At 45.0% G+C, this 27,032-nt stretch overlaps 5 protein-coding genes across 7 annotated transcripts in view; all 5 read right to left on the bottom strand.

Moving 5' to 3' along the window:
* LOC101354188 (protocadherin gamma-C4) overlaps window positions 1-27,032 on the bottom strand; it is a 168,077-nt gene that overhangs the window by 132,790 nt on the left and 8,255 nt on the right. Inside the window, exon 1 of one of the 3 annotated variants that reach the window (XM_023735625.1) lies at window positions 17,079-19,502. The exons of the other annotated variants lie outside the window; for them this stretch is intronic. Within the exon in view, the coding sequence (XP_023591393.1) occupies window positions 17,079-19,481 (2,403 nt within the window). The 5' untranslated portion in view covers window positions 19,482-19,502. Of the gene's footprint in view, window positions 1-17,078; window positions 19,503-27,032 lie in introns of those variants that run through there. 3 annotated transcript variants of the gene reach the window in all.
* On the bottom strand, window positions 1,110-3,724 carry LOC105756516 (protocadherin gamma-A6-like). The gene has a single exon (XM_023735630.1). It carries the CDS (start codon window positions 3,722-3,724, stop codon window positions 1,247-1,249), a length of 2,478 nt encoding a protein of 825 aa, XP_023591398.1. The 3' UTR covers window positions 1,110-1,246.
* Window positions 3,724-10,198, bottom strand: LOC105756515 (protocadherin gamma-B3). Its single transcript, XM_012556840.2, has 2 exons — window positions 5,701-10,198; window positions 3,724-4,008 (listed from the first exon to the last, which is right to left on the bottom strand). Exons 1-2 carry the CDS (start codon window positions 8,119-8,121, stop codon window positions 3,724-3,726), a joined length of 2,706 nt encoding a protein of 901 aa, XP_012412294.2. The 5' UTR covers window positions 8,122-10,198.
* On the bottom strand, window positions 12,416-15,166 carry LOC105756514 (protocadherin gamma-A5). Its single transcript, XM_023735628.1, has one exon. The coding sequence runs from the start codon at window positions 15,164-15,166 to the stop codon at window positions 12,656-12,658; it is 2,511 nt and encodes an 836-aa protein (XP_023591396.1). The 3' UTR covers window positions 12,416-12,655.
* LOC105756528 (protocadherin gamma-A4) lies at window positions 21,802-25,002 on the bottom strand. The gene has a single exon (XM_012556888.2). The coding sequence runs from the start codon at window positions 24,257-24,259 to the stop codon at window positions 21,833-21,835; it is 2,427 nt and encodes an 808-aa protein (XP_012412342.1). The 5' UTR covers window positions 24,260-25,002; the 3' UTR covers window positions 21,802-21,832.

Here is a 27,032-nt window from a genome sequence, read left to right as displayed (position 1 = left end):
ATGTGACAGAGGAGCATTGGTGGTTCGGTGGTAGAATTTCACCTTCCATACAGGAGACCCAGGTTGATTCCCAGCCAATCCACCTCATGTACTGCCACCACCCATCTGTCGGTGGAGACTTGTGTGTTGCTATGATGCTGAATAGGTTTCAGTGGAGCTTCCAAACTAAGACTAGGAAGAAAGGCCTGGCAATCTACTTCCCAAAATCAGCCAGTGAAAACCCTATGGATCACAACAGTCTTATGTCTATCTGATCGTGGGGATGGCGCAGGATTGGGCAGTGTTTTATTCTGTAGTGAATAGGGTCGCTATTCGGGGGGCAATTCCACAGTAGCTAGGCAGCTAACAACAACATATGACAGAAGCCTTATTATTTTATCTGGGTTAATATGCTGAATTATTTAAATTCTTCATTCTCTCACTCACCAGTCAGTGTACTGTAATTTTAGATGTATTTCTTGTAAGTGGACACTATTGAGCATATTTTGAAATTCATTTCATTTTAAAAAGACTATCAAGCACAAAGTATGTAGAAGACATTGTAGTAGGCAAAGATGGATGCTTACATTTATTAAAAATCCAATAATTATAATAATGGTGATGTCAACAAATATTTGTTCACTATGCTATTTTATGTTTGAAAAAAAATTTATGAGATTTTGTTTACCTAGTTTGTATGTGAGATAGATAAGGCAAGCCTTTTTAATTACAACTTTAAATGGAAGACTACAGAGATTGTGACTGGCCGAAGATGAATAACTGTTAGTGCCAGGAATATTACTCACGTCTAGTGGTGGACACCAAAGCCCAGGTCCTCTCTGCTACAGACATCCATTACTCTTATCTTTAACTTTAAAAAATTATTTCTAAGTAGTTGAAAGGGGGAAGTGTTTTTCATGGATCTCTATAATTTTAGAAAACACTATCTTGATCTTCTTTCACAGAGGATGCAGTGAGTATTTTCTCCACATTAGAAAAGGAAAGGGTCTCATGAATATCACATCACAGAAACAAACAAACCAAAGCCTAAGCAATGAGGCAGATGCAATCCAAAGCACAAAGAGTTGGCCAACAGGACAAAGGTAGAGCAAATCCAGGCCATGAATTAAGTATTTTTTCATGAAATTCAAGAAAATTAAAATTTAGGAGAGCTCTATTCATAAAAAGGAAAACCTTCTCAGAATTATATGATAACTATATGATTTCCTGCAAAACAAAGAAAACTAAGCATTGATCAAAGATAATTTTAGAATTTCCTGTTCAAATGAAACCAATAAAAAAGCAAAAACCTTACCTGAACAAAAGAGTCTTCCTCTTTACAAAAACCTAAATCTTCCTGGATCAAAAGAGGCTCGCTTTTCCCACAACTCTCTGCACTAATGAGTGTGTCAGTATAGTTGGGTTGAGGGAAGATAATGTGGCTCTTCCCGGAGTCCGCGGTGAGGGAGACCTCGTGGGAATAGGTCTGCAGGAAAGCTCGAACCCCATCCACACCCACAAACTGTGAGACCGGCAGGCTCGGCAACACCCCTCCCGAAGCCTGGAGCAGACGCTTCGTGCGCCAGCGACGCAGCCTGAGCGCCAGCAGCACGACGACAAAGGCGAGGAAGACGCAGGAGACCGCGGCCACCGCCACCACCAGGTACAGCGTGAGACCTGAGTCATCCGTGTTGTCAGGAGACTCTAAACTGCTCAGGTCGGCCAGGACGTCGGGGATGCTGTCAGCCACGGCCACAGTGAGCGTGACTGTGGCTGAGAGAGGGGGCTGACCGTGGTCCTGGACGGCCACCACCAGGCTCTGCTTGAGCGCGTCTCTGTCCTGCAGGGCCCGCGCCGTGCGTACCTCACCCGTGTGCACTCCCACCGCGAAGAGCCCTGGCTCGCTGGCCTTGAGCAGGCGGTAGGACAGCCAGGCGTTCTGTCCTGAGTCGCAATCCACCGCCACTACCTTGGTCACCAGGTAGCCGGGCTCTGCCGAGCGCGGCGCCAGCTCTACGCCTGTGGAATCGTCACTGGGAAGGGTAGGGTACAGGATTTCTGGTGCATTGTCGTTCTTGTCCAGAATGAACAGGCTCAGCGACACGTTGCTGCTGAGTGGCGGGTCACCGCTGTCACGTGCAGTCACTCTCAGTTGCAGGCTTTGAAACTGCTCATAATCAAAGGCTCGCAGTGCGTACAGGACTCCGGTATCAGAGTTAATGGAGACATAGGCGGATAGGGGTGCCCCCTGGATGGTGTCCTCAGCCAGGGAGTAAGTAACTCGGGCATTCTCATCGCTGTCGGGATCATGGGTGGTCACCGAGAAGATAGAGGCTCCTCTGGGGTTGTTCTCAGGGACGTAGACCGAGTAGGATGTGTGAGAAAAGGTAGGCGGGTTGTCGTTGGTGTCTGCCACATTTAGGGAGATGAGCGTTTCTGTAGACAGGGGCGGAGTTCCTTTGTCTGTGGTTGTCACAGTGATGTTGTACGAGGACACCTGCTCACGGTCTAGGACTGTGCTTGTCACTAATCGATAGTAATTGTCTACTGATTTTTCCAATTCAAACGGCAGACTTCTGGAGATGGAGCATGTCACCAGACCATTCAGTCCTGCATCTCGATCATGCACTTGAAAAAGAGCAACTACTGTTCCTGGGGGCGCATTTTCAGCAATTGTTCTGCTCCCAGATGTAACTACCACTTCTGGTACATTATCATTTACATCCAAGATAGTTATGAAGACTTTAGCTCTATCTCGAAGACCTGGCCTATCCTGGGCTTCAACATCCAGCTCATAGGAGCTCGAGTCCTCATAGTCTAGATCTCCAGAAGTTGAAATTTCTCCAGTCAAAGCATTCAAGCAGAAAATCTGTGAAATCTTTTTAGTTATCTTCACTAAGGAATACGTTACTTCCGCGTGGACTCCTTCATCCCGGTCGGTGGCATTTACGGACAACACTGGCGTACCTACTGGCAGGTTTTCAGGAACACTCACCCGGTAGACAGGCTTTGTAAACACCGGAGCGTTGTCATTCGCATCTAGGACAGTAATCTGAATTCGAGCCACACCTGAGCGAACAGGGTCACCTCCATCCACGGCAGTAACGACGAGGTGGTGAACGGCCTCTCGCTCCCGGTCCAGGGCACGCTCCAGCACCAGCTCCGGGTACTTGGGCCCGTTGGCTTCGCTTTGCACGTCCACTGAGAAGTGACTGTTGGAGCTGAGCTTGAAGCCCTGAAGCGAGTTCATTCCCACATCCAGGTCATAGACCTCCATCAATGGAAAACGAGAGGAAGGAGGTGCGTTTTCGAGAATTTTCACTTCCAGTTCTTCCGCTAAGAATTGGGGTGTATTGTCATTAATATCCATTATTTCCACTTCCACAGGATAAAGATTCATTTTATCCTCAACAAGGATGTTAAAATTCACCAGACACCGCACGCTCTGAGCGCAGAGCTCCTCCCGGTCTATCCTGCCCGCAGTGATTAAGCTGCCGCTTCGCGGGTTCAGAGTAAAGAGCTGCGTCCTGCCTCTGGAGACGAGGCGGACTCCGTGCTCCGCCAGTTCCCAGGGCTCCAGCCCCAGGTCTTTGGTGATGTTCCCCACGAAGGAGCCTTTCTCCAGCTCCTCGGGAATGGAGTAGCGCATCTGCCCCGCCCTGGCGCCCCACAGCGTCTCCAGGAAGGTGAAGAGCAAGACCAGTCCGCTGCGGTGCCGGCGCCGGCTCCTCTGCAGAACCGCCATTACTGGCTCCTTATGGACTTCCTTAGGATTATGTAACAGGAACGTGTCCACATTACTTTGTGCTTCTCAGAATTAGAGGTCAAGGTCCATAAACAAGCAGAGAGCTGAAGCGAAGCGTTCGCAGTTAGAATTCCTGCGCAGCTGGAGAGTTTTTGTGTCTGATCTGCCTTGTGTTTGCGGTTTAGAACTCCAGTTCCCATCGCTTTTCTCTCCCGAGTTAGTGAACAGCGACGCTTAGAGTCCTGACTTAACACTGCACCGTCTTCTGTTTTTTTAAAAAATTTCTTGTGGTAAAAGATATACAACACAAAATTCGCCGTTTAAGTGTACAATTTAGTGACATTAATCGTATTCACAATATTGTGCAACAATTACCACTATTTATTTCAAAAATTTTTCATCACTGGAAGCAAACTCGGTGCCCCGTCAGAAATAACTCCCATTCCCCTCTCCCGCCAGCCCCTGGTAACCACCAACCATCTTTAATCTCTATGCAATTGCCTATTCTTTGTATTTCATATAAGTGGGATCATACAATATTTGTTCTTTTGTTTCTGACTTATTTCACTCAACGTAATGTTTTCAAGTTTCATCCATGTTATAGCATGTTTCAGAACTTCATTTTTCTTTATGGCTGAATAATATTTCATTATATATATATACATATATATATATCTCACATGTTGTTCATCCATTCACGTATTCATGGGCATTTGGGTTGTTTCCATGTTTTGGCTGCTGTGAATAATGTTGAAATGAGTACTGGGTACAAGCATTTGTTTGAGTCCTTGCTTTCAATTCTTTTGGGTATATATCAAGTAGTGGAATCACTGGGTCATATTGTGATTCTCAGAGCCCTGGTGGTGCAGTGGTTCGGAGCTACGGCTACTAACCAAAAGGTTGGCAGTTTGAATCCAGCAGCTGCTCCTTGGAAGCCCTATGGGGCAGTTCTACACTGTTGAAATCAACTTGACAGCAAAGGGTTTGGTTTTGGGGTTACTGTGATTCTATGTTTAACTTTTTAAAAAACCATCAAACTTTTTTCTACAGCAGCTGCAACATTTTACATTCCACCAGCAATGTACGAAGTTTTCAATTTCTCCACTTCTTCACCAACACTTATTATTTATTTTTTAGTAATACTGTACTGTTTGTGAAACTATCTTAGAGAATTTTTTCTCTGCTAAATCTGCATAGATGACATTCATAATATTTCTCTCCCTAAGAAAGTGAAACATTTGGAAGAATAAAAGAGCTCATTTTGAATAATTTTAAATGTTCCCTGGAACTTACCACTTATTTTAGTAACAACATCTCTTAGGGCCTTGGAACAGAAATAACAGTACACTTTTCTGTAAATCTTGAATTATCACACTCCACCATCATTTCCATTTGTCCTACTTTCATATAAAATACAATCCACTACATATAATGTATAATCCACTACAGTGCCAGTTACAGCAAGAGTCACTATTTTTAGATGCCATTATTTGTTTTTGTTAACATATAAATTAAGATCTGCCCTGACTCAGGTAATATTTATGTATACCTTGAAAACCACGGAAAAAAGTGAAAATATATAGGCTGTATTGACATTTATATTTCTGGGTTGACAGCATCAAATAAATTTTTTATCAGTTGAAACGAAGTAAACTACTAAATTGACTAGCTTTTCATTAAATTCTAGATAGTAATCATGACTTACAATGACAGTGTGACATACTAATGAATTAAAATGTTTTAGATTACATTGTTTGATGATTAACAAAAAATTCAAGATCATAAGGCCACTTTCTATGAAAGAAAATTGCAACACAGATAAGCCTACAATGTATTTCCTCGCTCATTCAATACCCAGAAAAATCAATAAAACAAAATGAAATCAGAACATATTTAATTGTATACTTTTTTATCTCTGACATAATGAATTGAACCTAATTCTATTTATGAAAGGAAAGGGGTTTGGAGAAACTCACCTGTTGCAAATTGACTGACTTAGAAGTCATTTTGGGATTGTCATTGCTGGTGCTTTCAACCCAAGAGCCTTCATCGCACAGAAGATCTTGTGGAGGAGTGATTTCTGGATTTATACTGAGAAATGTAAACTCTGTCTGTGAGGAATGTGAGGCAGCACATAGATTATAGGAATAACGGAAAGTCCCCTCACTGTAGCCGGGGGGAATCGCAGGTCCAGATTTGGAGCTGAGACCTGGCTGAAAGCAGCCCCAGTCGGTGGGGCTAGAGGAGCGTCGCAGGCGCAGGGCGATCGCGGTAATCACGGTGAGGAGGAAGAGGACAGAGATCAAGGCCAAGGCCACCACCAGATAAAATTGCAACTCGGTCTGAGGGTCAGAGGGGGCGGGGCGGTCGCTGAGGCCTGGCAAAGCCTCCTGCAGGCTATTAGCTAAGACCAGGTGAAGCGTAGCGGTGGCTGAGAGGGGTGGCTGTCCTCCATCTCGTACAGCGACCAGCAGGCGCTGGCGGGATGCGTCCCTGTCGCCCAATGCACGCGCCGTGCGCACCTCGCCCGTGCGCAGCCCCAGGCTGAAAAGCCCGGGCTCGCTGGCCTGCAGCACGTGGTAGGACAGCCAGGCTTTGTGTCCCGAGTCTGCGTCCACCGCCACCACCTTGGTGACCAGGTAGCCCGGCTGCGCTGCGCGCGGCACCGTGTCGAAGAGCGCTGAGCCGTCGGGTCCCAGCGCCGGGTACAGCACCCTGGGCGCGTTGTCGTTGCGGTCGTCCACCAACACGCGCAGGCTGACGTTGGCGCTGAGCGGGGGCGAGCCCTGGTCACGCGCCTGCAGCGTCAGCTCGAAGGCGCGCAGCTGTTCGTGGTCGAAGGCGCGTTGCGCGAACACCACCCCGCTCTGCGCGCTCACAGACACGTAGGACGACAGCGCTCGCGGTTCCAGGTCGCTGGCTACTATGGAGTAGGAGACACGGCCATTTTGCCCCAGATCCGGGTCGAAGGCGCTGACTTGCACGATAGAGGCGCCGGGCGGGTTATTTTCGGCCACATGGACCACGTAGGAGGCTTGGGGAAAGTCTGGAGCGTTGTCGTTGACATCAGCGATGTGCAGGGTGACGCTTGTGCTGGAAGAGAGGGGTGGCTTGCCCTTGTCAGTGGCCATGATGGTGACATTATACTCAGTCGTCTGTTCCCGGTCCAGGGTTCCATCTGTCACCAGCTTGTATGTGTTTTTTGTATCCTGAACTATTTTAAATGGGATATTTCCTTTTAGTTGACATAGGATTTCCCCATTAACTCCTGAATCTAGATCATGTGTTTTGATCAGGGCGACAGTGGTCCCCAGCTCAGCATCTTCTTGTATATGTTTGTATTCAGAAGCAAGGGTTATCTCAGGAGCATTGTCATTTTCATCCAAAATATCTATTTGTATTTTACAATGAGTAGTGTGATGTCCTCCATCCTTTGCTTCCACCCCAAGTGTGTAGCTCTCTCGATCTTCAAAGTCCAGTCCTCCACCAGTGGTGAGTTCTCCTGTCTTACTATCCAGCTTGAACAGTTGCCTCATTACCTTACCAACGTTGATTAAGGTGTAGGTGATCTCGGCATTGACGCCCTCATCCAGGTCAGTGGCCATCACTCTCAGCAGCGAGGAGCCAGCAGGCAGGTTCTCCCGAACACTGACCCTGTACATGTCCTGGGTGAACACTGGGGGGTTATCATTTGCGTCTGCGACAACTACCCTGATTTGGGTAGTGCTGCTCCTGGCCGGCTCGCCCCCGTCCAATGCTGTCAGGGTCAAGTGATGGCAGCACTGCTCTTCCCTGTCTAGGGGCGCTTTCACTACGAGCTCCGGGTACCTACTGCCGTCCGGGTTCTCCTTCTGAATCAAAGAGAAGTGCGGGTCGGGGCTGAGGTAGTACTGCTGCAGTGTATTGACACCTACATCCGAATCTTGAGCTGATTCCAGGGCAAACGTGGCTCCAGTTAGCGTCAGTTCGCTGATTTCAAGCTCAGTGATATTTTGACTGAAAATCGGTGGGTTGTCGTTGACATCCTGGATCACCACGGTTATGTGAAAAAAGTTTAAGGGCTTTTCAGCGACCATTTCAAATTCCAGAACACACGTGGGCTTCTTTCCGCAAATCTGCTCTCGGTCTATACGGTCGCTGACAAGTAAGTCTCCGTTCTCAGAGCTCACGGTAAAGAATTTCTTCTCTGTACTAAGCCGCAGGTTTCGAGTAGGCAAATCCCGCACGTCAAGCCCCAGATCTTTAGCGAGGTTCCCCACCAGCGAGCCCCAGGCCAGCTCCTCGGGAATCGTATAGCGGATAGGCTCTGAGCGCGCCGGGCAGAGCAAAGACAGCAGGAAGAGAAACAGCGCTTGCCGCCGCCCAGTCTGACCTCTCGCTCCCCAGCGGGGTCCCATCCCGCTCCCTGCGCCTTTGCCTTTCTGATTTTAAGGAGCGGCGATCGCTAAAGGATCCCAACAGTTCTCTTAGCGGGAGCGACTACTTGCTCTATCCTGGCAGATCGAATTTCTGATGGAGATCTGGGCGGCAGAGAGTCTGAGAGAGCGCACTGTTCTCCAGAGACCTTGTCGGCTGGCGATTCCACCGCAGGAGGAGGAGCAGATACTTCGCTCAGCACTAGCCAACAGCGGCACCGCGCGCCTCGGCAGCAGAACTGCAACAGCGCTTACTAAATCAGCCCCGAGTAAGGAACTGGGTAGGAGCAAATTCTACTCTATACTGACTAATACCTCCTCAGTCTCCCCCTTGTTACCAGGATTTCTTACATATTAAATATTTACTACATCTTCAGTCTGAGTGAAATTTCTTTGAACTTGAACTTTATTCATCCAAATCACAGTGATTTTTAGTTGTCAAAGAGTAGAGGTAACTTTACTCAAGATGTATGTTGGCATTGTAGTGCTTTTAGCTTCCGTTTTCATAACATGGTCATAATATCGTCCCTGCTTACCTTAGTAGAATTGAGGGCCAAATGAAATCAAATATAGAAAAACACACAAATGAAAGATAGATAGTGTTGGTGGTGGCAGATATAGTATAAAAATCTTTGAAATATCAACTTGATATGTATTGATATTTGACTGTATTTCTTTTTCTGACTTATCAAAGTTATAACACTCATAGATTTTATTTTTATCTGATGTTTCACTTTTTTTCTATCTTATCTTTATCACCATCCTCCCCAAAAAGATTTGACAGATAAGCAAGCAGATTGACCTTCAAAAATAGAAGCACATTAAGAAGCAGGAGACTCTTTTCTTAGCTTACAAGTGTGTACTTTTAATTAAATGAGTATGATTAACAAACTATTCCACAAGTGATTTTTTTCTCACACTATATTATTATTGTTCTGAATTTTACTGTTTCTTCCCAAGTATTTTAACAATGGGGAGTGATTTGGATTTGAGGGCGAAAGTAGGAGTTCTTGTCATTATTTTCTGCTCTTCTATATTCCAAGAAAAGTAATATGCATAAAATGTATATTTGTTATTGGCATTCTTCAGTTGTTAATAAACATACCAAAGGCCATATTTCTTGCAGGTGTCTTTCAGTTTTAACTCCATTTCCAAACTAGAAATTGTTCATTAACATCGTCTTACCTACATAACGTACTGTAGTTCTAAAGCTTAGCAGGTACATAATGATATTGAACTCACCTTATAGCACAATAGCATTAGAGCATCTTAAACTGCCCATTGTAGTCAGGATTCTAGACAGCCAGTCATTGATACTTTTGCTTTATGCAAACATAAAGAACCCTACTGACTCAAGAGTTAGGTTCAAAACATGTCCAAGCAAGTGCCTTTCAATTGTATGAACACTTCAATTACCACTGGAAAGTTGTCTTCAATACACATGAAACTAATGATTCAAATATTCAAATAGCATATATACTATATACACTCTGAGTGCGTGGGTCAAGCATTTTAAATGTAAGCTATTGGTAATTTATAGAGGTTTTAAAAGACATTTTTCCATTGCAAAAAAAATTTAACTCTGATGATACATACCCAAATCTATAAACTTTCCTTTAAAAATATTGGAAAAGTGAATGGATATGTAGGATTGAGTAATATCAGCATCTATTATACAGTTTCTCTTTTTACTCTTTGGATGCATTTGCTATTCAGTAAGCTGAACATTTTATATTTAGATCAGAATTTTTCACTAACATATAAAATTGGATCCCCTTTAAATAAATGTATAAAAAATAAAAACCAAATGGTTCTAGATCCCAAGTGTGTCAATAAAGCTTTCATGTGGTCAAGTAAGATAGTCGGCCATTTCATTAGTAATGTTCTGTTACCATTTTCCCCTACTTATCCATACTTTGCAGCCAGTGTTCAAGCTGTTGAAAGTACAAAGTTTGAAATACATTTTAATAAACTAAAAACCAAAAAAAACCCTACCACTATCAAGTCACTATGAGTCAGAATCAAAGAAGATGAATCAATAGTTGGAAAACGTGGCCTTGGTGATAGAAATGAGGCGGGAGAGCACATGACAGAATTTTGTAAGACCAACAACCTGTTCATTGCAAATACCTTTTTTTCAACAACATAAATGGTGACTATACATGTGGACCTCACTGAATGGAATATGCAAGAATCAAATTGTCTATATCTGTGGAAAGAGACCATGGAGAAGCTCAATATCAACAGTCATAACAAGACCAGGGGCTGACTGCAGAACAGACCATCAATTGCTTATGTGCAAGTTCAAGTTGAAGCTGAAGAAAATTAAAATAAGTCCATAAGAGCCAAAGTATGACCTTCAGTATATACCACCTGAATTTAGAGACCATCTCAAGAACAGGTTTGACACGTTGAACACCAATTACCGAAGACCGGACGAGTTGTGGGGTGACATCAAGGACATCATACATGAAGAAAGCAAAAGGTCATTAAAAAGACAAGAAAGAAAGAAAAGACCAAAATGGATGTCAGAAGAGACTTGAAAGTTGCTACTGAATGTAGCTTAGCTAAAGCTAATGGAAGAAATGATGAAGTAAAAGAGCTGAACAGGGCAGCTCAAGAAGACAAGGTAAAGTATTATAATGAAAGGTGAAAAGTCCTGAAGGTAGGAAACCAAAAAGGAAGAACACACTCAGCATATGTCAAGCTGAAAGAATTGATGAAAAAATTCAAGCTGCAGGTTGCTATATCGAAGGATTCTATCGGCAAAAAATTGAGCAACGTAGGGAGCATCATTGTACCAAAAAGAATTCATCAGCCTTTTTTTCAGGAGGTAGCATATGATCAAGAATCGATGCTACTGAAGGAATAAGTCCAAGCTGCACTGAAGGCGTTGGTGAAAAACAAGGGTCCAGGAATTGATGGATTACCAATTGAGATGTTTCAACAAATGGATGAAATGTTGGAAGCACTCACTTGTCTATGCCAAGAAATTTGGAAGACAGCTACCTGGCCAACCAACTGGAAGAGATCCATCCATATACATGCCCGTTCCAAAGAAAGGGAATCCAGTGGAATATGGAAATTATTGAACAATATCATTAATATCACATGGAAGTAAAATTATGCTGAAGGTAATTCAAAAATGGTTGCAGCAGTACATCAACAGAAAACTGCCAGAAAATCAAGCTGGATTCAGAAGAGGATGTGGAATGAGGGATGTCATTGCTGATGTTAGAGAGATCTTGGCTGAAAGCAGAGAATACCAGAAAGATGTTTACCTGTGTTTTATTGACTATGCAAAGGCATTCAACTGTGTGGATCATAACAAATTATGGATAATTGAGAAAATGGGAATTCCAGAACACTTAATTGTGCTCATGTAGAACCTGTACATAGACCAAGTGGTAGTTGTTTGAACAGAACAAGGGGATACTGCATGGTTTAAAATCAGGAAAGGTGTGCTTCACGGTTGTATCCTTTCACCATATTTATTCGACCTGTATGCTGAGCAAATAATCAGAGAAGCTGGACTATATGAAGAAGAGTGCAGCATCAGGATTGGAAGAAGACTCATTAACAACCTGCACTACGCAGATGACACAACCTTGCTTGCTGAAAGCAAAGACGATTTGAAACACTTACTGATGAAGATCAAAAACTAGTCTTCAGTATGGATTACACTTTAAGATAAATAAAATAAAAATGCTCACAACTGGATCAATAAGCAACATCCTGATGAACGGAGAAAAGGTTGAAGTTGTTAAGATTTCATTTTACTTGGATCCACGATTATGACAATGCCCATGGAAGCAGCAGTCAAGAAATCAAACATGTATTGCATTGGACAACTCTGCTGCAAAAGACCTCTTTCAAGTGTTCAAAAGCAAAGATATCACTTTGAGAAGTAAGGTATGCCTGACCCAAGCTATTGTATTTTCAATCTCCTCATATTCATGCGAAAGCTGGACGATGAATAAGGAAGATCAAGGGAGAAGTGATGCATTTGAATTATAGTGTCGGTGAAGAACACTAAATATACCATGGACTTCCAGAAGAACAAACAAGTCTGTCTTGGAAGAAGTACAGTCAGAATGCTCCTTAGAGGAGAGGATGGGGAGACTTGTCTCATGTACTTTGGACATGTTATCAGGAGGGACCAGTCCCTGGAGAAGGACATCAAGCTTTGTAAAGTAGAGGGTCAGCAAAAAAGAGGAAGATCCTCAACGAGATGGACTGACACAGTGCAACAGTGGGCTCACATATAGCAAGGATTGTGAGAATGGCGCAGGACTACTGTGCTTCATTCTGGTCTACATAGGGTCTCTTATGAGTCTGAACCGACTCAACGGCACCTAACAACAAACAACAACTATTTGTATCAGTTTAGATTCTCTAAAACATGTACATATTGAAAAAAGCAGACTTTAATCCCCAAAATAATTTGAAAACATTGGAGAAAGCATCAACCATCAAATTAGTCTCTAAAGAAAGTCATGATTTACTGTTTACAAAATTAACAGAATTTGAAAGTGACAGAAAAATGATTGAGGAAACAAATGCTCCAATCATCCCCAGTGGGGGGGGAAAAAAAAAAACTAACCTGAAAAACTCCCGGTTCTTCTTTGTTTGCATTTATCTGATCAGGTATAAGAAGAGGCTCACTTTTCTCACAACTCTCTGCACTAATGAGTGTATCAGCGTAGTTGGGTTGAGGGAAGATAATATGACTCTTTCCGGAATCCGTCGTGAGGGAGACCTCATGGGAATAAGTCTGCAGGAAAGCCCGCACCCCGTCCACGCCCACAAAGTGCGAGACGGGCGGGTTCGGCAATACGCCGCCAGAAGCTTGCAACAGACGCGACGTGTGCCAGCGCCTCAACCTGAGCACCAACAACACGATGACAAAGGCGAGGAAGACACACGAGACGGCGGCCAAGCTCACCACCAGGTACAGCGTGAGGCCTGAATCATCAGGGTCAGAGGATGTCTTGATGCTCTCCAGGTCGGCCAGGACATCGGGGATGCTGTTAGCAACGGCCACGGTGAGCGTGACGGTGGCCGAGAGAGGGGGCTGGCCGTGGTCCTGGACGGCCACCACGAGGCTCTGCTTGAGTGCGTCTCTGTCCTGCAGGGCCCGCGCCGTGCGCACCTCGCCCGTGTGCACCCCCACCGCGAAGAGCCCTGGCTCGCTGGCCTTGAGCAGGTGGTAGGACAGCCAGGCGTTCTGTCCTGAGTCGCGGTCCACAGCCACCACCTTGGTCACCAAGTAGCCGGGCTCTGCAGAGCGGGGTGCCAGCTCCACGCCAGTGGACCCGTCAGTAGGAGGGGCGGGGTACAGGATCTCTGGCACGTTATCATTCTGGTCCAGCACAAACAAGCTCAATGACACATTGCTGCTGAGTGGCGGGTTCCCGCTGTCGCTAGCTGTCACCCACAGCTGCAGGTCTCGGAATTGCTCATAGTCGAAAGAACGCAGCGCGTACAGTACCCCGGTATCGGAATTGATGGAGACATAGGAGGACAGAGGCGCCCCCTGGAGGGTGTCCTCCCTCAAGGAGTAAGTGACCCTGGCGTTCTCTCCGCTGTCGGGGTCGTGGGCGCTCACGGAGAAGATGGAGACGCCTCTCGAATTGTTCTCTGGAATGTAGGTGGAGTATGAGATGTGAGAAAAGGCTGGCGGGTTGTCGTTGATATCCTCCACTTTCAGCGAGATATGAGTTTCTGTAGACAGGGGTGGGGTTCCGCGGTCAATGGCTGTTACTGTGATGTTATAGTCTGAGGTCTCTTCCCTGTCCAGGGCTTTCGTTGTCAATAAGTGGTAGTAATTATCAACTGACTTTTCCAACTCAAAGGGCAGGTTCCGGGGGATAGAACATGCAATCTCGCCATTCTCTCCAGAATCACTATCATGTACGCTCAACAGAGCAATCACGGTTCCGGGAAGACAGTCTTCAGAGACTGAACTGGTGAGAGAGGTGAGGATCACCTCCGGGGCATTGTCATTCACGTCCTGTACTGTGACCAGCACCGTAGCGCTGGCAAGAAGAGCACCTCCATCCTGAGCTTCCACTTCTATTAGGTAGAATCTGGATTCTTCATAGTCCAAAGATTGCAGGGTTGAGATTTGCCCCAAGCTTGAATCAAGTTCGAAAGTCTCTGAAATTTTGTCTTCTTCATTGCGAAAAGAGTAGGTCAATTTCCCATTTAGTCCCTCGTCTGGGTCCGTGGCGGTTAGCGTGAGCAGCCGAGTGCCCACAGGTATGTCCTCTGGGACACTCACTCTGTACTCCGGTCTAGTGAACAAGGGAGCGTTATCGTTTGCATCGAGGACCAGCACGCGGATGTGCGTGGTGCCAGAGAATATGGGGTCTCCGCCATCTACAGCTGTGAGGAGGAGGTCGTGAACAGCCTCTTTCTCTCGGTCCAGGGGCCGATCCAACACCAGCTCCGGGTACTTTTGCTTATCATTTCCGCTTTTCACGTCCAGAGAGAAGTGTATGTTGGAGCTGAGCTGGTAGTTCTGGAGAGAGTTCACGTCCACATCCGGATCCCGTGCGAAGGGAAGTACTAACCGCATTCCCACAGGTGCATTTTCATTAATTTTTACTTTTAATTCCTCATCCCGGAAGCGTGGGGAGTTATCATTAATATCGATAATTTCCACTTCTACTCCATAAATTTTCATTTTATTCTCAACCAGGATGTTAAAGCTCACCAGACACGGTGCGCTCTGAGCGCAGAGCTCCTCCCGGTCTATCCTGCCCGCCGTGATCAAGCTGCCGCTTCCCGGGTTCAGAGAGAACAATTGCGTCTTACCTCTGGAGACAATGCGGACTCCGCGCTCCGTCAGCTCCCGGGGCTGGAGCCCCAGATCCTTGGCGATGTTCCCCACGAAGGAGCCTTTGTCCAGCTCCTCAAGCACCGAGTAGCGTATTTGCCCGGCCCCAGTCCCCCACAGCTTCCCCAGGAGAATAAAGAGTAGGAGCGGCTGTCTGCAGCCCCAGCGCCTTAGTGGAGCCACCATTGCTTTCTCTCCGCCTGATTTTTTCTCAGTCCTGGTTCCTGCCGGCTGTTTCCTTATTTCTCTAGAGTCGAAGGGAACACATTCCCTGGCGGAAATCAGAGTAGGGCGCGGGGGAGCGGCTTTCCTAGCCGCTCGTCTGATCTGTGGGTGCTTAGTCCGGAAGGAGCAGAGAGTCGGTTCTGCGGCAGCCGTTTTTCCCAGTTTGGTGAACAGCGACGCTCAGAGTCCTAACCAGTTACTGCATCAATTCTGTTTTTATTCCCCATTAATTTGCTTGTATTTTTATTTCCAATAAAATTTTGCTGTATCCTTAATGTAGTACCTCGTGACATTGTTAATGATGTTAAATTTTTAATTCAGAAATAGTGAAAGACTTCCACAAGCCCCTGAGATTAATATAATTATTAGATTCTTCTTTACTTCCTTAGAAAAGTTTTATTTCATATGTCATTGAGTCTATGTGCTTTATTTACCTCTCACCTACTTTGGGTCTGTTAAAGAGATTATTTTTTATTAATAATTCAGGACATTGCAATTCTCTCCTTTGTAGGCCTCAGTATGTCATCTTTTTGTTAGAATACATTTATGAAAACATTTGTACATAATAATGGCACGGAAACAAACCTAGCTCTGAATGCACATTTGCAAAAGACCTAGTGGTTTATGTAAATATTGTATTAGCTTTCATATGCAGAAAGAATAAAGAGGTAATTTTGTGACTTGAGAGGTCTTTAAGAAAGTTTCCAGGTTTTTACAATAAGGATATGAGCTGCACTACATCAGACTGAGAGTTTGAGTTTGAGTTGGGTTTTGTATGCATCATTTATATCTTCCTACTACCCTGTTCAAACACTTGTATTTAGGTGTTTTACAATGATATACTCTTAGTGGAAAATAGTATAGTGACTGTGGAGGGTATGGCTTTAGTTCATCACAGGTGCAGGAAAACATGCCCAGATACTTACTATCGAGCAGGTAGTGAGTTGTCTTTTGATGTTGAGACAGATATTTAATCTTATTACCTTGATGTGGTAACAGAAAAAAGAAAAAGTTTATGATAAAAAAATGGACATGTCAGAGAGTCCATCAAGTGACAGAAGCAATTTTCACTTAATCACACTTTCAGAGGAAAATGAGGAAAAGGAAGATATTCTATAATTGGAGACTCCCAAAAGAAATAAAGCTTTAAGTACTATTTGGTATAAAACAATGTCAGTATAGCTTGCAAAAATTTTCTCAGTTATACAACATTTTTCAAGAGCAATTCATTCATATGCATGAGAAAGTTATTTCACACATTGATTAAATGTGACCTTCATAGCCGACACCTCAGACCTTGAACTTTCCCTGTCCTTTTTATACTTACATTGTACATAGACACTCAGATTGTAAAGACATTTAGATTGTAAAGACACATAGTGTACTGGTCTTCAAGTCAGTGGAAACGAGTTCTACCCATGCCCTGTGGTTGACAAGCTGGGTAAAACTCTTCCTTTCTTTGGCTCCCAGTTTCCCCAAACTAGTAATGTGAAGATTCTCCATACTCTAAAGTACTATGATTCTAAGAGAAAGAAAAACTAAAATTTGAGTAATAAATACCCTAAAGGTAAAAGCAATTACTCAAGGTCCCAACAGTAATAAATCTTCAGAGAGAAAGAATGTAATGTAAAGATGAGGAAGAGAAAGAATTATTCCATGTGGTAAACGCCTGTAGTTACGGAAAAACAAATCTGACACCTCAGATAGATAAACTACATCTAAAATTTGGTTAGACAAGACTAATTACGGCAGCAAACTGTCCAATTCTGACCCACAAGATAACAAAATATGAGCTGGAAGCTTCTACCCTTGTTAGGTGATTCAAGAAACATTAAAACCCAAAGTGAAAATAATTAAAATAAGTAAAGCTCACCTTTAAAATAGTTTCTGAGTTAAATGGGACCCCAGTGTCGCCATGATTTGTACTAGGTACCCAAGAGGCATCATCGCAGAGAAGATCCTGAGTGGGAGCCGATTCCCGAGTCACGTTGAGAAAACTAAATTCTGCCTTAGCCGACTGTGAGGCAATACACAGATTGTAGGAATGGGGCAATGTTCCCTCACTGTAGTTTGAGGGAACCCCAGGTCCAGATTTGGAGCAGAGACCAGGCTGAAAGCAGCCCCAGGCGGCGGGGCTGGAGGAGCGTCGCAGGCGCAGGGCAGTGGCCAGAATCACCCCAAGGAGGAAGAGCACAGAGATCAAGGCCAAGGCCACCACCAGATAAAACTGCAGCTCCGCCTGGGGGTCAGAGGAAGCCGGGTGGTCGCTGAGGTCTGGCAGAGCCCCCTGCAGACTGTCTGCGAACACCAGGAGCAGCGTGGCTGTGGCTGAGAGGGGCGGCTGTCCTCCGTCGCGCACAGCTACCAACAGGCGCTGGCGGGACGCTTCCCTGTCGCCCAAGACACGTGCTGTGCGCACCTCGCCAGTGCGCAGCCCCAGGCTGAAGAGCCCGGGCTCGCTGGCCTGCAGCACGTGGTAGGACAGCCAGGCGTTGTGTCCTGAGTCTGCGTCCACCGCCACCACTTTGGTGACCAGGTAGCCCGGCTGCGCCGCGCGCGGCACCGTGTCGAAGAGCGCTGAGCCGTCGGGTCCCAGCGCCGGGTACAGCACCCTGGGCGCGTTGTCGTTGCGGTCGTCCACCAACACGCGCAGGCTGACGTTGGCGCTGAGCGGGGGCGAGCCCTGGTCACGCGCCTGCAGCGTCAGCTCGAAGGCGCGCAGCTGCTCGTGGTCGAAGGCGCGCTGCGCGAACACCACCCCGCTCTGTGCGCTCACAGACACGTAGGACGACAGCGCTCGCGGTTCCAGGTCGCTGGCCAAGATGGAGTAGGACACTTGGCCGCTGGGCCCCAAGTCTGGGTCGGAGGCGCTGACCTGCGCGATGGGAGCGCCAGGCAGGTTGTTTTCAGCCACGTGGACCACGTAGGCCGACTGGTGGAAAACCGGAAAGTTGTCATTTACATCCGCGATGTGCAGGGTGATGCTTGTGCTGGAGGAGAGGGGCGGCTTGCCCCTGTCGGTGGCCATGATGGTGATGTTGTACTCTGGGATCTGCTCGCGGTCCAGGGTGCCATCTGTCACTAATTTGTAATAGTTCTTCAAGGAAGATTTCAATATAAATTCGGCATTTCCAAAGACGCGGCAGTAAACTTCTCCATTTTCTCCAGAGTCTCTGTCTCTTGTTTTGATCAAGGCGATCACTGTTCCTCGAGGTGAATCTTCTGGTAGGGGAGTAAATACTGAAGTCACGATTATTTCAGGCGCACAATCGTTCTCATCGAGAATGTCTACTTGGATACTGCAATGGGCAGCTAGATCTCCAGGATCTTTTGCTTCTATACTCAGAGTGTAAGTATTAGCAACTTCAAAATCCAAGTAATCTTTTGTCATGATTTCTCCTGTTCTTTCATCTAAGTTGAAAAAGTGTACCACTTGTTCGTCCATATTATGAAAGGAGTAGGTGATTTCCGCATTGACGCCCTCATCCTGGTCGGTGGCTATCACTCTAACTACCGAGGTGCCCGGGGGCACGTCCTCCCGTAGGCTGACCCTGTAAGCGTCCTGGCTGAATACTGGGGGGTTATCATTGGCGTCAGTGACTTGGATTCGGATCTGGGTGGTGCTGCTTTGGGGTGGGTCCCCGCCATCCACAGCCATGAGGATCAGTTGATGGAAATTCTGTTCTTCTCTGTCCAGAGAATGTTTCAGAATTAACTCAGGATATTTACGTCCATCTGGAGTCTGTTTCTCTGAGAGATCAAAGTACTCATTATCATTAAGGTGGTATCTTTGCAGTGAGTTAGGACCAGCATCTGAATCCAGAGCTGAGTCTAGTGGAAATGGTGTACCTGGCTGAGAGGATTCTCTAATTTTTAAATCAGTACTACTCTGTTTGAATAGCGGAATGTTGTCATTTATATCCTGCACAATTACTGCTACATGGAAAATATTTAGTGGATTTTCAGCGACAACATCAAAATCCAGAACACACAGAGGCTTCTCCCCGCAAATCTGCTCTCGGTCTATTCTGTCACCCACAAGTAAGTCCCCGCTCTCTGGGTTTACAGTAAAATATTCCTTCTCTCCGCTAACTCGCAGCTTCCGGGCCGGCAAGTCCCGGACACGGAGCCCCAGATCCTTGGCGAGATTTCCCACCACCGTGTTCTTGGCCAGCTCCTCGGGAATTGAATAGCGAATCTCTTCCGGGAGAGCTCCGCTGAACAAACACAATAGGAAAGGCACCAGTACCTGCCGCCGCCCCGCGCTCGGTCTCATCCTTTGTCTTCCTCCGCCGCGGGGCCGCTCTTTGTCCGGGAGGAAGAATAAGCCTGCAGTGGATGACAGAATCCAGGGTAGGGTCACTTCTGCTTTTGTTTTCCTGTATCCGAACCTGTACCGCCCTTCTCTGTGTGGTGCGTTTGAACAGGAAATTACTGTTTAAGATGTTCCCAATGCGTCTCCAATTTCTTCTCTCTCTTTCTTTGACCTATAGCGACGCCCAGAGGTTTTCCCAGGAAACTGCACCAATGACTTGAACTATTTTTCCTCTTTTCTTTTTTGGATTTACAAAGAGTATTTATTTGTTTTTAAATAGGTGACACCATATTCACGTTGTTCCAAATTAAAAAGGCACAAAAGGCATATTATATAAGATCTCCTTCTCATCTCTCCTTTCAACAACACATTTCTCACAGGAGAAAACTTTGTTACCTTTCTTGTGTATCCTTCTAAAATATGAGGCATGCACTCTAGCAAATTGTTATGAATGTTTCTCCTGATTTTTTTGCACATATGGAAGCATACAATATACCATGTTCTGCGCCTTGCTTTTTTCACTCATTATATCTTGAAGACCATCTCATATCAGTACATAAAGAGGTTCCTCATTTATTTCTTATAACCATGTAGTAGTCCATTATTTGATATACAATAATTTATTTAATCAAAAATATTACTTTTTAAAAAAGGAATCCAGTTTCCATTCAAACAAAACATATTTTTCCATGTGAGATTAGATAATACATCATCTACTGTTCTCTTAGGCATTTAAAAACATGTTCCTCTCTGATTCCTAATACCAGCATCTGTGTATATTTGATAACATTTCAGGCCAAATGAACATTTCCAAAACATATTTTTAGAGCCTTTTTATCTTCATCCATCTCTCTTCAGATAGGATTTGTCTATATTCATTTGTGTTTTTTTCTTTTTTCCTCTCACTCTGTCATCTAATTGTATATTGTCACATTTCTATTTATTCTATGTATTGTACCACAAAGGAGCCCTGGTGGTACAGTGGTTAAGTGCTCGGCTGCTAACCAAAAGGTTGGTGGTTTGAACCCACCCGCTGCTCTGTGGGAGAAAGGTGCTGGCAATCTGCTCCTGTAAAGATTACTGTCTTGGAAACTCTATGGGGCAGCTCTACTCTGTCCTATAGGGTTGCTAAGAGTTGGAATCAACAATGGGCATTGTACCACAACTTCCCATGAAGACAGAACCATATAGAATGAAAACGCCCCCTGCTAAGTTAAATTGAGGCGTATTTCACAGTCTATAGCTATAACTTCCAGGAATCCAAAGGTCACTAATTTGTGTATCCCTAGACATTTATGAATTTTATATTGGCTCACAGAACAAAATGAAGGCACAAGAAACAAAAGCATTGCAGATCCCTTGCATGTAAAACATTTCCTCCCATTTCAGATCACCCCAATGCCACATAACGACAGTCACCTGAAAAAAGCAATTTGCAGCGACAGAGATGAGGCCTACTTATTAGGTAGCATGAATCACATCAGTCCAGAATCCAAGTTAACCAATATTTTCAAGAGGATCTCATGAGGGAAAAAGGAAAGGCTTCAAAAAGTTTGATTTTCTTTAGAAATCAAGAAGGGTCTCAATAGTGGTTTTATAATATGTAATTTAGATATTAAAATCACTCCTACAACCTACTTAAATATGAGTGAAATGAAATAAGCAATATTTTGGTAAGCATGCAAGTGCACCAAAGGAATCACAGATAGCTATTGCTGGTGCCTCTTATAAACAGCAGCAACAAAACATTTGAAATATACCAGTCTAATTGAGAAAACATCCCTGTTATAGTTATATCTAAAGGTTAAATATGTTCTGCACCATTCATAAATTACCACCGTCTAATTATAATGGAAAGTACCATTTAGGAAAGAAAAGTAAACTTCAAGCAAAGCATGTTATTTGAGTGTTAAAATACTCAGTCCAGATTCAAGAATAACTTCATAAGAAAGAATCTCTAAATAGGAATTTACACTATTGTCTTCTGTCTAACAGCTCTAACCTATCATTTTTAGCAATGCCCAAAGGATAATGGTATTTAAAGAGTGAGGTGGTTTAAAGGTATAAAATTAAGAAATCGCTGCTGAAACTAACAATGAAGATTACAAAGAATAAGTACTAAGCAAATAACTTCTTAGTGTATTAAAAGTTGTTACTAATGATTATTGTAGGGTCTCCTGCCCCTCTCCTGTGAGGCAATAGAATTTTTTTTTTTAAAGAAGTGCCTGTATTTGATATATAGCTTATACACTGGAGGCATATTTATCACAGTTTGTGGCTATGTTTGAATGTCAGTAAGATCTGGTATAAGATCAACTCACCTGACTGGGGTCTCCTTTTGTTTCAAGTAAATCCTGAGTTATCAGAAGAGGTTCTCTTTTCTCACTGCTCTCTGCACTAATGAGTGTATCAGCGTAGTTGGGCTGGGGGAAGATCAAGTGACTCTTCCGAGAGTCTGCGGTGAGGGAGACCTCGTGGGAATAGGTCTGCAGGAAGGCGCGCACCCCGTCCACGCCCACAAAGTGAGAGGCGGACATGCCCGCCAGCCCGCCGTCTGAAGCCTGGAGCAGACGCGACGTGTGCCAGCGCCGCAGCCTGAGCGCCAACAGCACGCTGACAAAGGCGAGGAAGACACACGAGACGGCGGCCACGGCCACTACCAGGTACAGCGTGAGGCCTGAATCTTCTGGGTCAGAGGGCGTCTTGATGCTGCCCAAGTCGGCTAGGACATCGGGGATGCTGTCGGCCACGGCCACGGTGAGCGTGACCGTGGCCGAGAGAGGGGGCTGGCCGTGGTCCTGAACGGCCACCACAAGGCTCTGCTTGAGTGCGTCTCTGTCCTGCAGGGCCCGTGCCGTGCGCACCTCGCCCGTGTGCACCCCCACCGCGAAGAGCCCTGGCTCGCTGGCCTTGAGCAGGCGGTAGGACAGCCAGGCGTTCTGTCCTGAGTCGCGGTCCACAGCCACCACCTTGGTCACCAAGTAGCCGGGCTCTGCAGAGCGGGGAGCCAGCTCCACTCCAGTGGATCCGTCGGTGGGAAGAGCCGGGTACAGGATCTCGGGCGCATTGTCATTCTGGTCCAGCACGAACAGGCTTAATGACACATTGCTACTAAGCGGCGGATCCCCGCTGTCGCTGGCAGTCACCCATAGCTGTAAGTCCCGAAACTGCTCATAGTCGAAGGAGCGAAGGGCATACAGGACCCCGGTGTCGGAGTTGATGGAGATGTAGGAAGACAGAGGTGTACCCTGGAGGGTGTCCTCGGCCAGAGAGTAAGTGACTCGGGCGTTCTCGCCGCTGTCGGGGTCCTGGGCGGTCAAGCAGAAGAAGGAGGCAGCTCTGGGGTTGTTTTCTGGAATGTAGGCAGAGTAGGAGGCACGAGCGAAAGAGGGTGGATTATCATTGATGTCTGCCACCTGCAGCGAGATACGAGTTTCTGTAGACAGCGGTGGAGTTCCCTGGTCAGTGGCAGTTACCGTGATGTTATATTCTGAGACTTCTTCCCTGTCCAGAGTTCGGTGCGTCAACAAACGATAATAATTTCCATAGGTCTTTTCAAGTGTGAATGGCAGATTATCTGGAAGTGAACATGTTACAAGGCCATTCTCTCCTGAGTCACCATCATGCACATTGAAAAGTGCAATAATTGTGCCTGGGGAAGAAGTTTCTTGGATTGAGCTAATGAGGGATGTAACCGTGACTTCTGGAGTGTTGTCGTTTACATCCAAAACTGTCACCAGTACTTTGCTTCTGGCTCGGAGACCAGGTCCATCATGGGCTTCTACATCTATGTCATAGAATTCAGAGTCCTCGTAATCTAGATCCCCCAATATTGCTATGTCCCCGGTCAGAGAATTCAACTGGAAGAGCTGGGATATTTTCTCTCTCACTTTCCGGAAAGAATATGTCACTTCTCCATTGGCCCCTTCGTCTGGATCAGTGGCTTCTACCGTGAGTAGCAGTGTGCCCACTGGTATGTTTTCGCGAACACTTACGTGGTACTCGGGTTGACTGAATACGGGAGCATTGTCGTTGGTATCGATAAGTTTCACGAGAATCCTGGCAGTGCCAGAGCGAACCGGCTTGCCCCCGTCTGAGGCGGTGAGGACGAGGTGGTGCACCGCTTCTTCCTCGCGGTCCAGGGCGCGCTCCAGCACCAGCTCCGGGTACTTAATCCCATCGGCTCCGCTTTGCACGTCCAGCGAGAAGTGACCATTCGAGTTTAGCTGGTAACTCTGCAGGGAGTTTACCCCTACATCCGGATCAAAAGCTTCAGGAAGAGGAAATCTTGTCCCAGGATTTTCATTTTCAACGACTTTTATTTCTCTTTCCTGGGTCCCAAAGCTGGGCGCGTTATCATTAACATCGATTATTTCCACTTCTACTCCAAAAATCTTCACTTTGTCCTCTAGGAGAATCTCCAAGTTTGCTACACACTTTGGAGATCTGTCACAGAGCTCCTCCCGGTCTATCCTGCCCGCCGTGATCAAGCTGCCGCTTCGCGGGTTCAGAGCAAAGAGCTGGGTCCTACCTCTGGAGACGATGCGCACTCCGCGCTCCGTCAGCTCCCGGGACTCCAGCCCCAGGTCTTTGGCGATGTTGCCCACGAAAGAGCCTTTGTCCAGCTCTTCAAGCACCGAGTAGCGAATCTGTTCGGCTCGGATTTCCCACAGGGCCCCCAGGAGAAGGCAGATCCGGACCAGCCTGCTGCAGCCTGGGCGATAAGGAGGAGCCGCCATTACAGCCCCGCCGCGGAGTAGTCTACGCTTCGGCTTTCCGTCGTGGAGGCTGGAGGAGCCCCAGGATCTTCTGCGTCCAAGACAATGCGCTTTCACCTTTGGGTGTTGGAACTCTCAGGAGTCCAGTTTGAAGCTTTCGTAAAGCCCCAGAACCGGTGCTTTATGGTGCAGAAATCTTGTGGTTTGAATTAAATTTCTGGTTGTCATGTTTCCTCCTGATTGGTGAACAGCGACACTCAGAGTCCTAAACTGTTACTGCAACCCATTCTTGACAAACTGAAGCATCAGTTTTATAGCTATTTCCATTCCTAAACCTATTTCTCCTGAAAGAATACAAGTCAAGCTCCTGTTATTTGATTTGCAACGAGATCTAAGAATGATCCAAGGCTTCCTGTACAATAAGCCTTATATTATAAAGTTATTTATTTTCTTGGAGAAACTAATATGATGATTTTTTAAAGCTGAGCCTCTTTTCAGTTTTTGCATTATTTGTGTCCGCAGTCCATTTGCAGTACAGTGTACTGTGAATAGTGTACAGAGGGATCAGTGTACATTCTTTCTAGGAACAAGGATGGACTGGAAGAATTAGAGGAAAGTGGTAAGTGAACAGATAATAATGGCCAGGGAGCTTGGAGCTCTAGGCTCTAGTCCTAAACTACACAGAAACAAGTTTCCTCACATGAGTTTACCCTTTACAACCTAGGGAAACATTTAAATACCCTTGAAAAAATATCTACTACTCAAGAGCTAGTCTTACCCTTGTACAAATGGGCTTGGCAAATATGATAAGTCTGGGAAGATAATTTTGCTTATTAATTTTGAACACAGCAGATTCTTGTCCCTAAACTATGTCTGTGACAACCAAGTTCATGGCTGTGTTCTCGGTCTCTAGAACAGTATCTTTCATAGGGTAGGCACTCAAAAATATTTTTCAACGTTTATTGAATGAGTGCTAATGCAATCACAAAACCTAAAACAATGAGTAAATACAGTCTGATCATAAAAATACATAAGAAAGATGAGAAGACAAAAAGTGCGACTGAAGTACTGTAAAAAGCAGTGATTTCAGTGATATTTTCCATCCAGAAGGTATTGTTTTTCCATGATTCCTAGGTTTGTTTTAGCTTTGGTTTTAGAAATAACCACTAGAAAGAAATATTTTAGTAATTGTGAATGAACCCTCCCACCACTCATCTGTCAGTTTGTCGTACTGTGGTGACTTGCAGGTTGCTATGATGGTGGAAGATATTCCACTGGTATTTCAAATACCAGCAGGGTCACCCATGGTGGACAGCTTTCAGCAGAGCTTCCAGACTAAGAAAGACTAGGAAGAAAGTCCTGGCAATCTACTTCCAAAAATTAGCCAACGATAACTCTATGGATCATAACAGAATATTGTCTGATACAGTGCTGGAAGATGAGCTCCTTATGTGGGAAGGCACTCAGATTACAGTGACCACTGCAATGGATGCAAGCATACCTCATGAAGATGATGCAGGACCTGGCAATGTTTTCTTCTGTTTTAAACAGGATTGCCAGGAGTCAGCGCTGACTTGATGGCAACTAACAACAACAACAACAACTACAAACGTATCCTCATTGCAATGTTGCATAGCTTTCTTATTTAGGAATACTTAGACTGACTTACTAGTCTGAGAAAACTTGACGTAAAACACTAGGCAGTTCTTTAGATGACTTCTCACATAATAATTAGCATCAAGAAACAGCCCATGGATTTTAACCAAACACAAGAAAGTCCAGTAATTATACATTTTTTTAAATCTTCAGACTTTGAGAGAGTAAATGTATTTTTCACAATCCTCAAAGGATTCACAAATTTCTGGGAAATGGGAGGTAAATTTAGATGTTTTAGAAATAAATTTGATACTATGCATTAAAAAAAAATCTCAAAATGTTTGTAGGTTTGACTCATTTTGCAGAAACCTATAATAAAGAAATGATAATATGGAAAAGGTCTTTCATAAAAATGCTCAGTACATCCCTTATAATAATGACAAAGTAGAAAAATGTAAAAATCAATGATTAAAGAATGGTTAAGAAAATTATGAAACATCTTTGAGTGAGATTATGAAGTGGGAATAAAATCAGCCCAAAGACAGTCATTCAAATCTGAAATCTGGCCAGTCTTTGCTCCTTGTAATAAGGCAAAGAAGTACTGAGAGAATTATCGGAAGGTTGTGTTAAATATACATGAAGCAGCTAAAGGAGAAACAATTAGAATGTGGCTGATAAACATGATAATAACCTTAACTTGGGCAGAAAGAACTGTCAATGTATTTATGAAGAATAAAACATAGCATTACTTGAAAAAAATAGTATCATACATCAATAAAGAAAACAAACAAACCCATTGCCAAGGAGTCAATTCTGACTCATAGTGACTGTATAGGACAGAATAGAACTGCCCGATAGAGTTTCCAAGGTTGTAAATCTTTACAGAAGCAGACTGCCACATCTTTGTCCCGGAGCAGCCCTCCTACCTTTCGGTTAGCAGCTGAGCACTTAACCACTGCACCACCAGGGCTTCTTTATCAACTAAGGAAGGGCCCTGCTATTATTAAAAGCGATGACATCCAGGAGAGAGCTCTCTCTACCAAGATTTACCATGATGATACAGAAATGCCAACAGTAAAGACTGAGAAGTAGTAGTCAGGTAACTGCCAAGACTACGGAGCAATCAAGGAACCAATCCCATGCACACTCTTCACTAGATACCATCACAGAACAATGAACAACTACCAAAAGTAATTAT

The sequence above is a fragment of the Trichechus manatus genome, unplaced genomic scaffold (assembly GCF_000243295.1).
Source record: "Trichechus manatus latirostris isolate Lorelei unplaced genomic scaffold, TriManLat1.0 scaffold00080, whole genome shotgun sequence".
Lineage (NCBI taxonomy): Eukaryota > Metazoa > Chordata > Mammalia > Sirenia > Trichechidae > Trichechus > Trichechus manatus.
This window is presented reverse-complemented; position numbering and strand designations above follow the sequence as displayed.

What these genes read in the sequence shown, in the direction of transcription:
- LOC105756516 (XM_023735630.1), bottom strand. Translation starts at nt 3,724, where the DNA reads ATGGCGGTTCTGCAGAGGAGCCGGCGCCGGCACCGCAGCGGACTGGTC.
- LOC105756528 (XM_012556888.2), bottom strand. Translation starts at nt 24,259, where the DNA reads ATGGCGGCTCCTCCTTATCGCCCAGGCTGCAGCAGGCTGGTCCGGATC.
- LOC105756514 (XM_023735628.1), bottom strand. Translation starts at nt 15,166, where the DNA reads ATGGTGGCTCCACTAAGGCGCTGGGGCTGCAGACAGCCGCTCCTACTC.
- LOC105756515 (XM_012556840.2), bottom strand. Translation starts at nt 8,121, where the DNA reads ATGGGACCCCGCTGGGGAGCGAGAGGTCAGACTGGGCGGCGGCAAGCG. An exon ending in AGTCAGTCAATTTGCAACAG is followed by an intron (nt 4,009 to 5,700) that starts GTGAGTTTCTCC and finishes TTTTACCACAAG; the next exon opens with AAATTTTTTAAAAAAACAGA.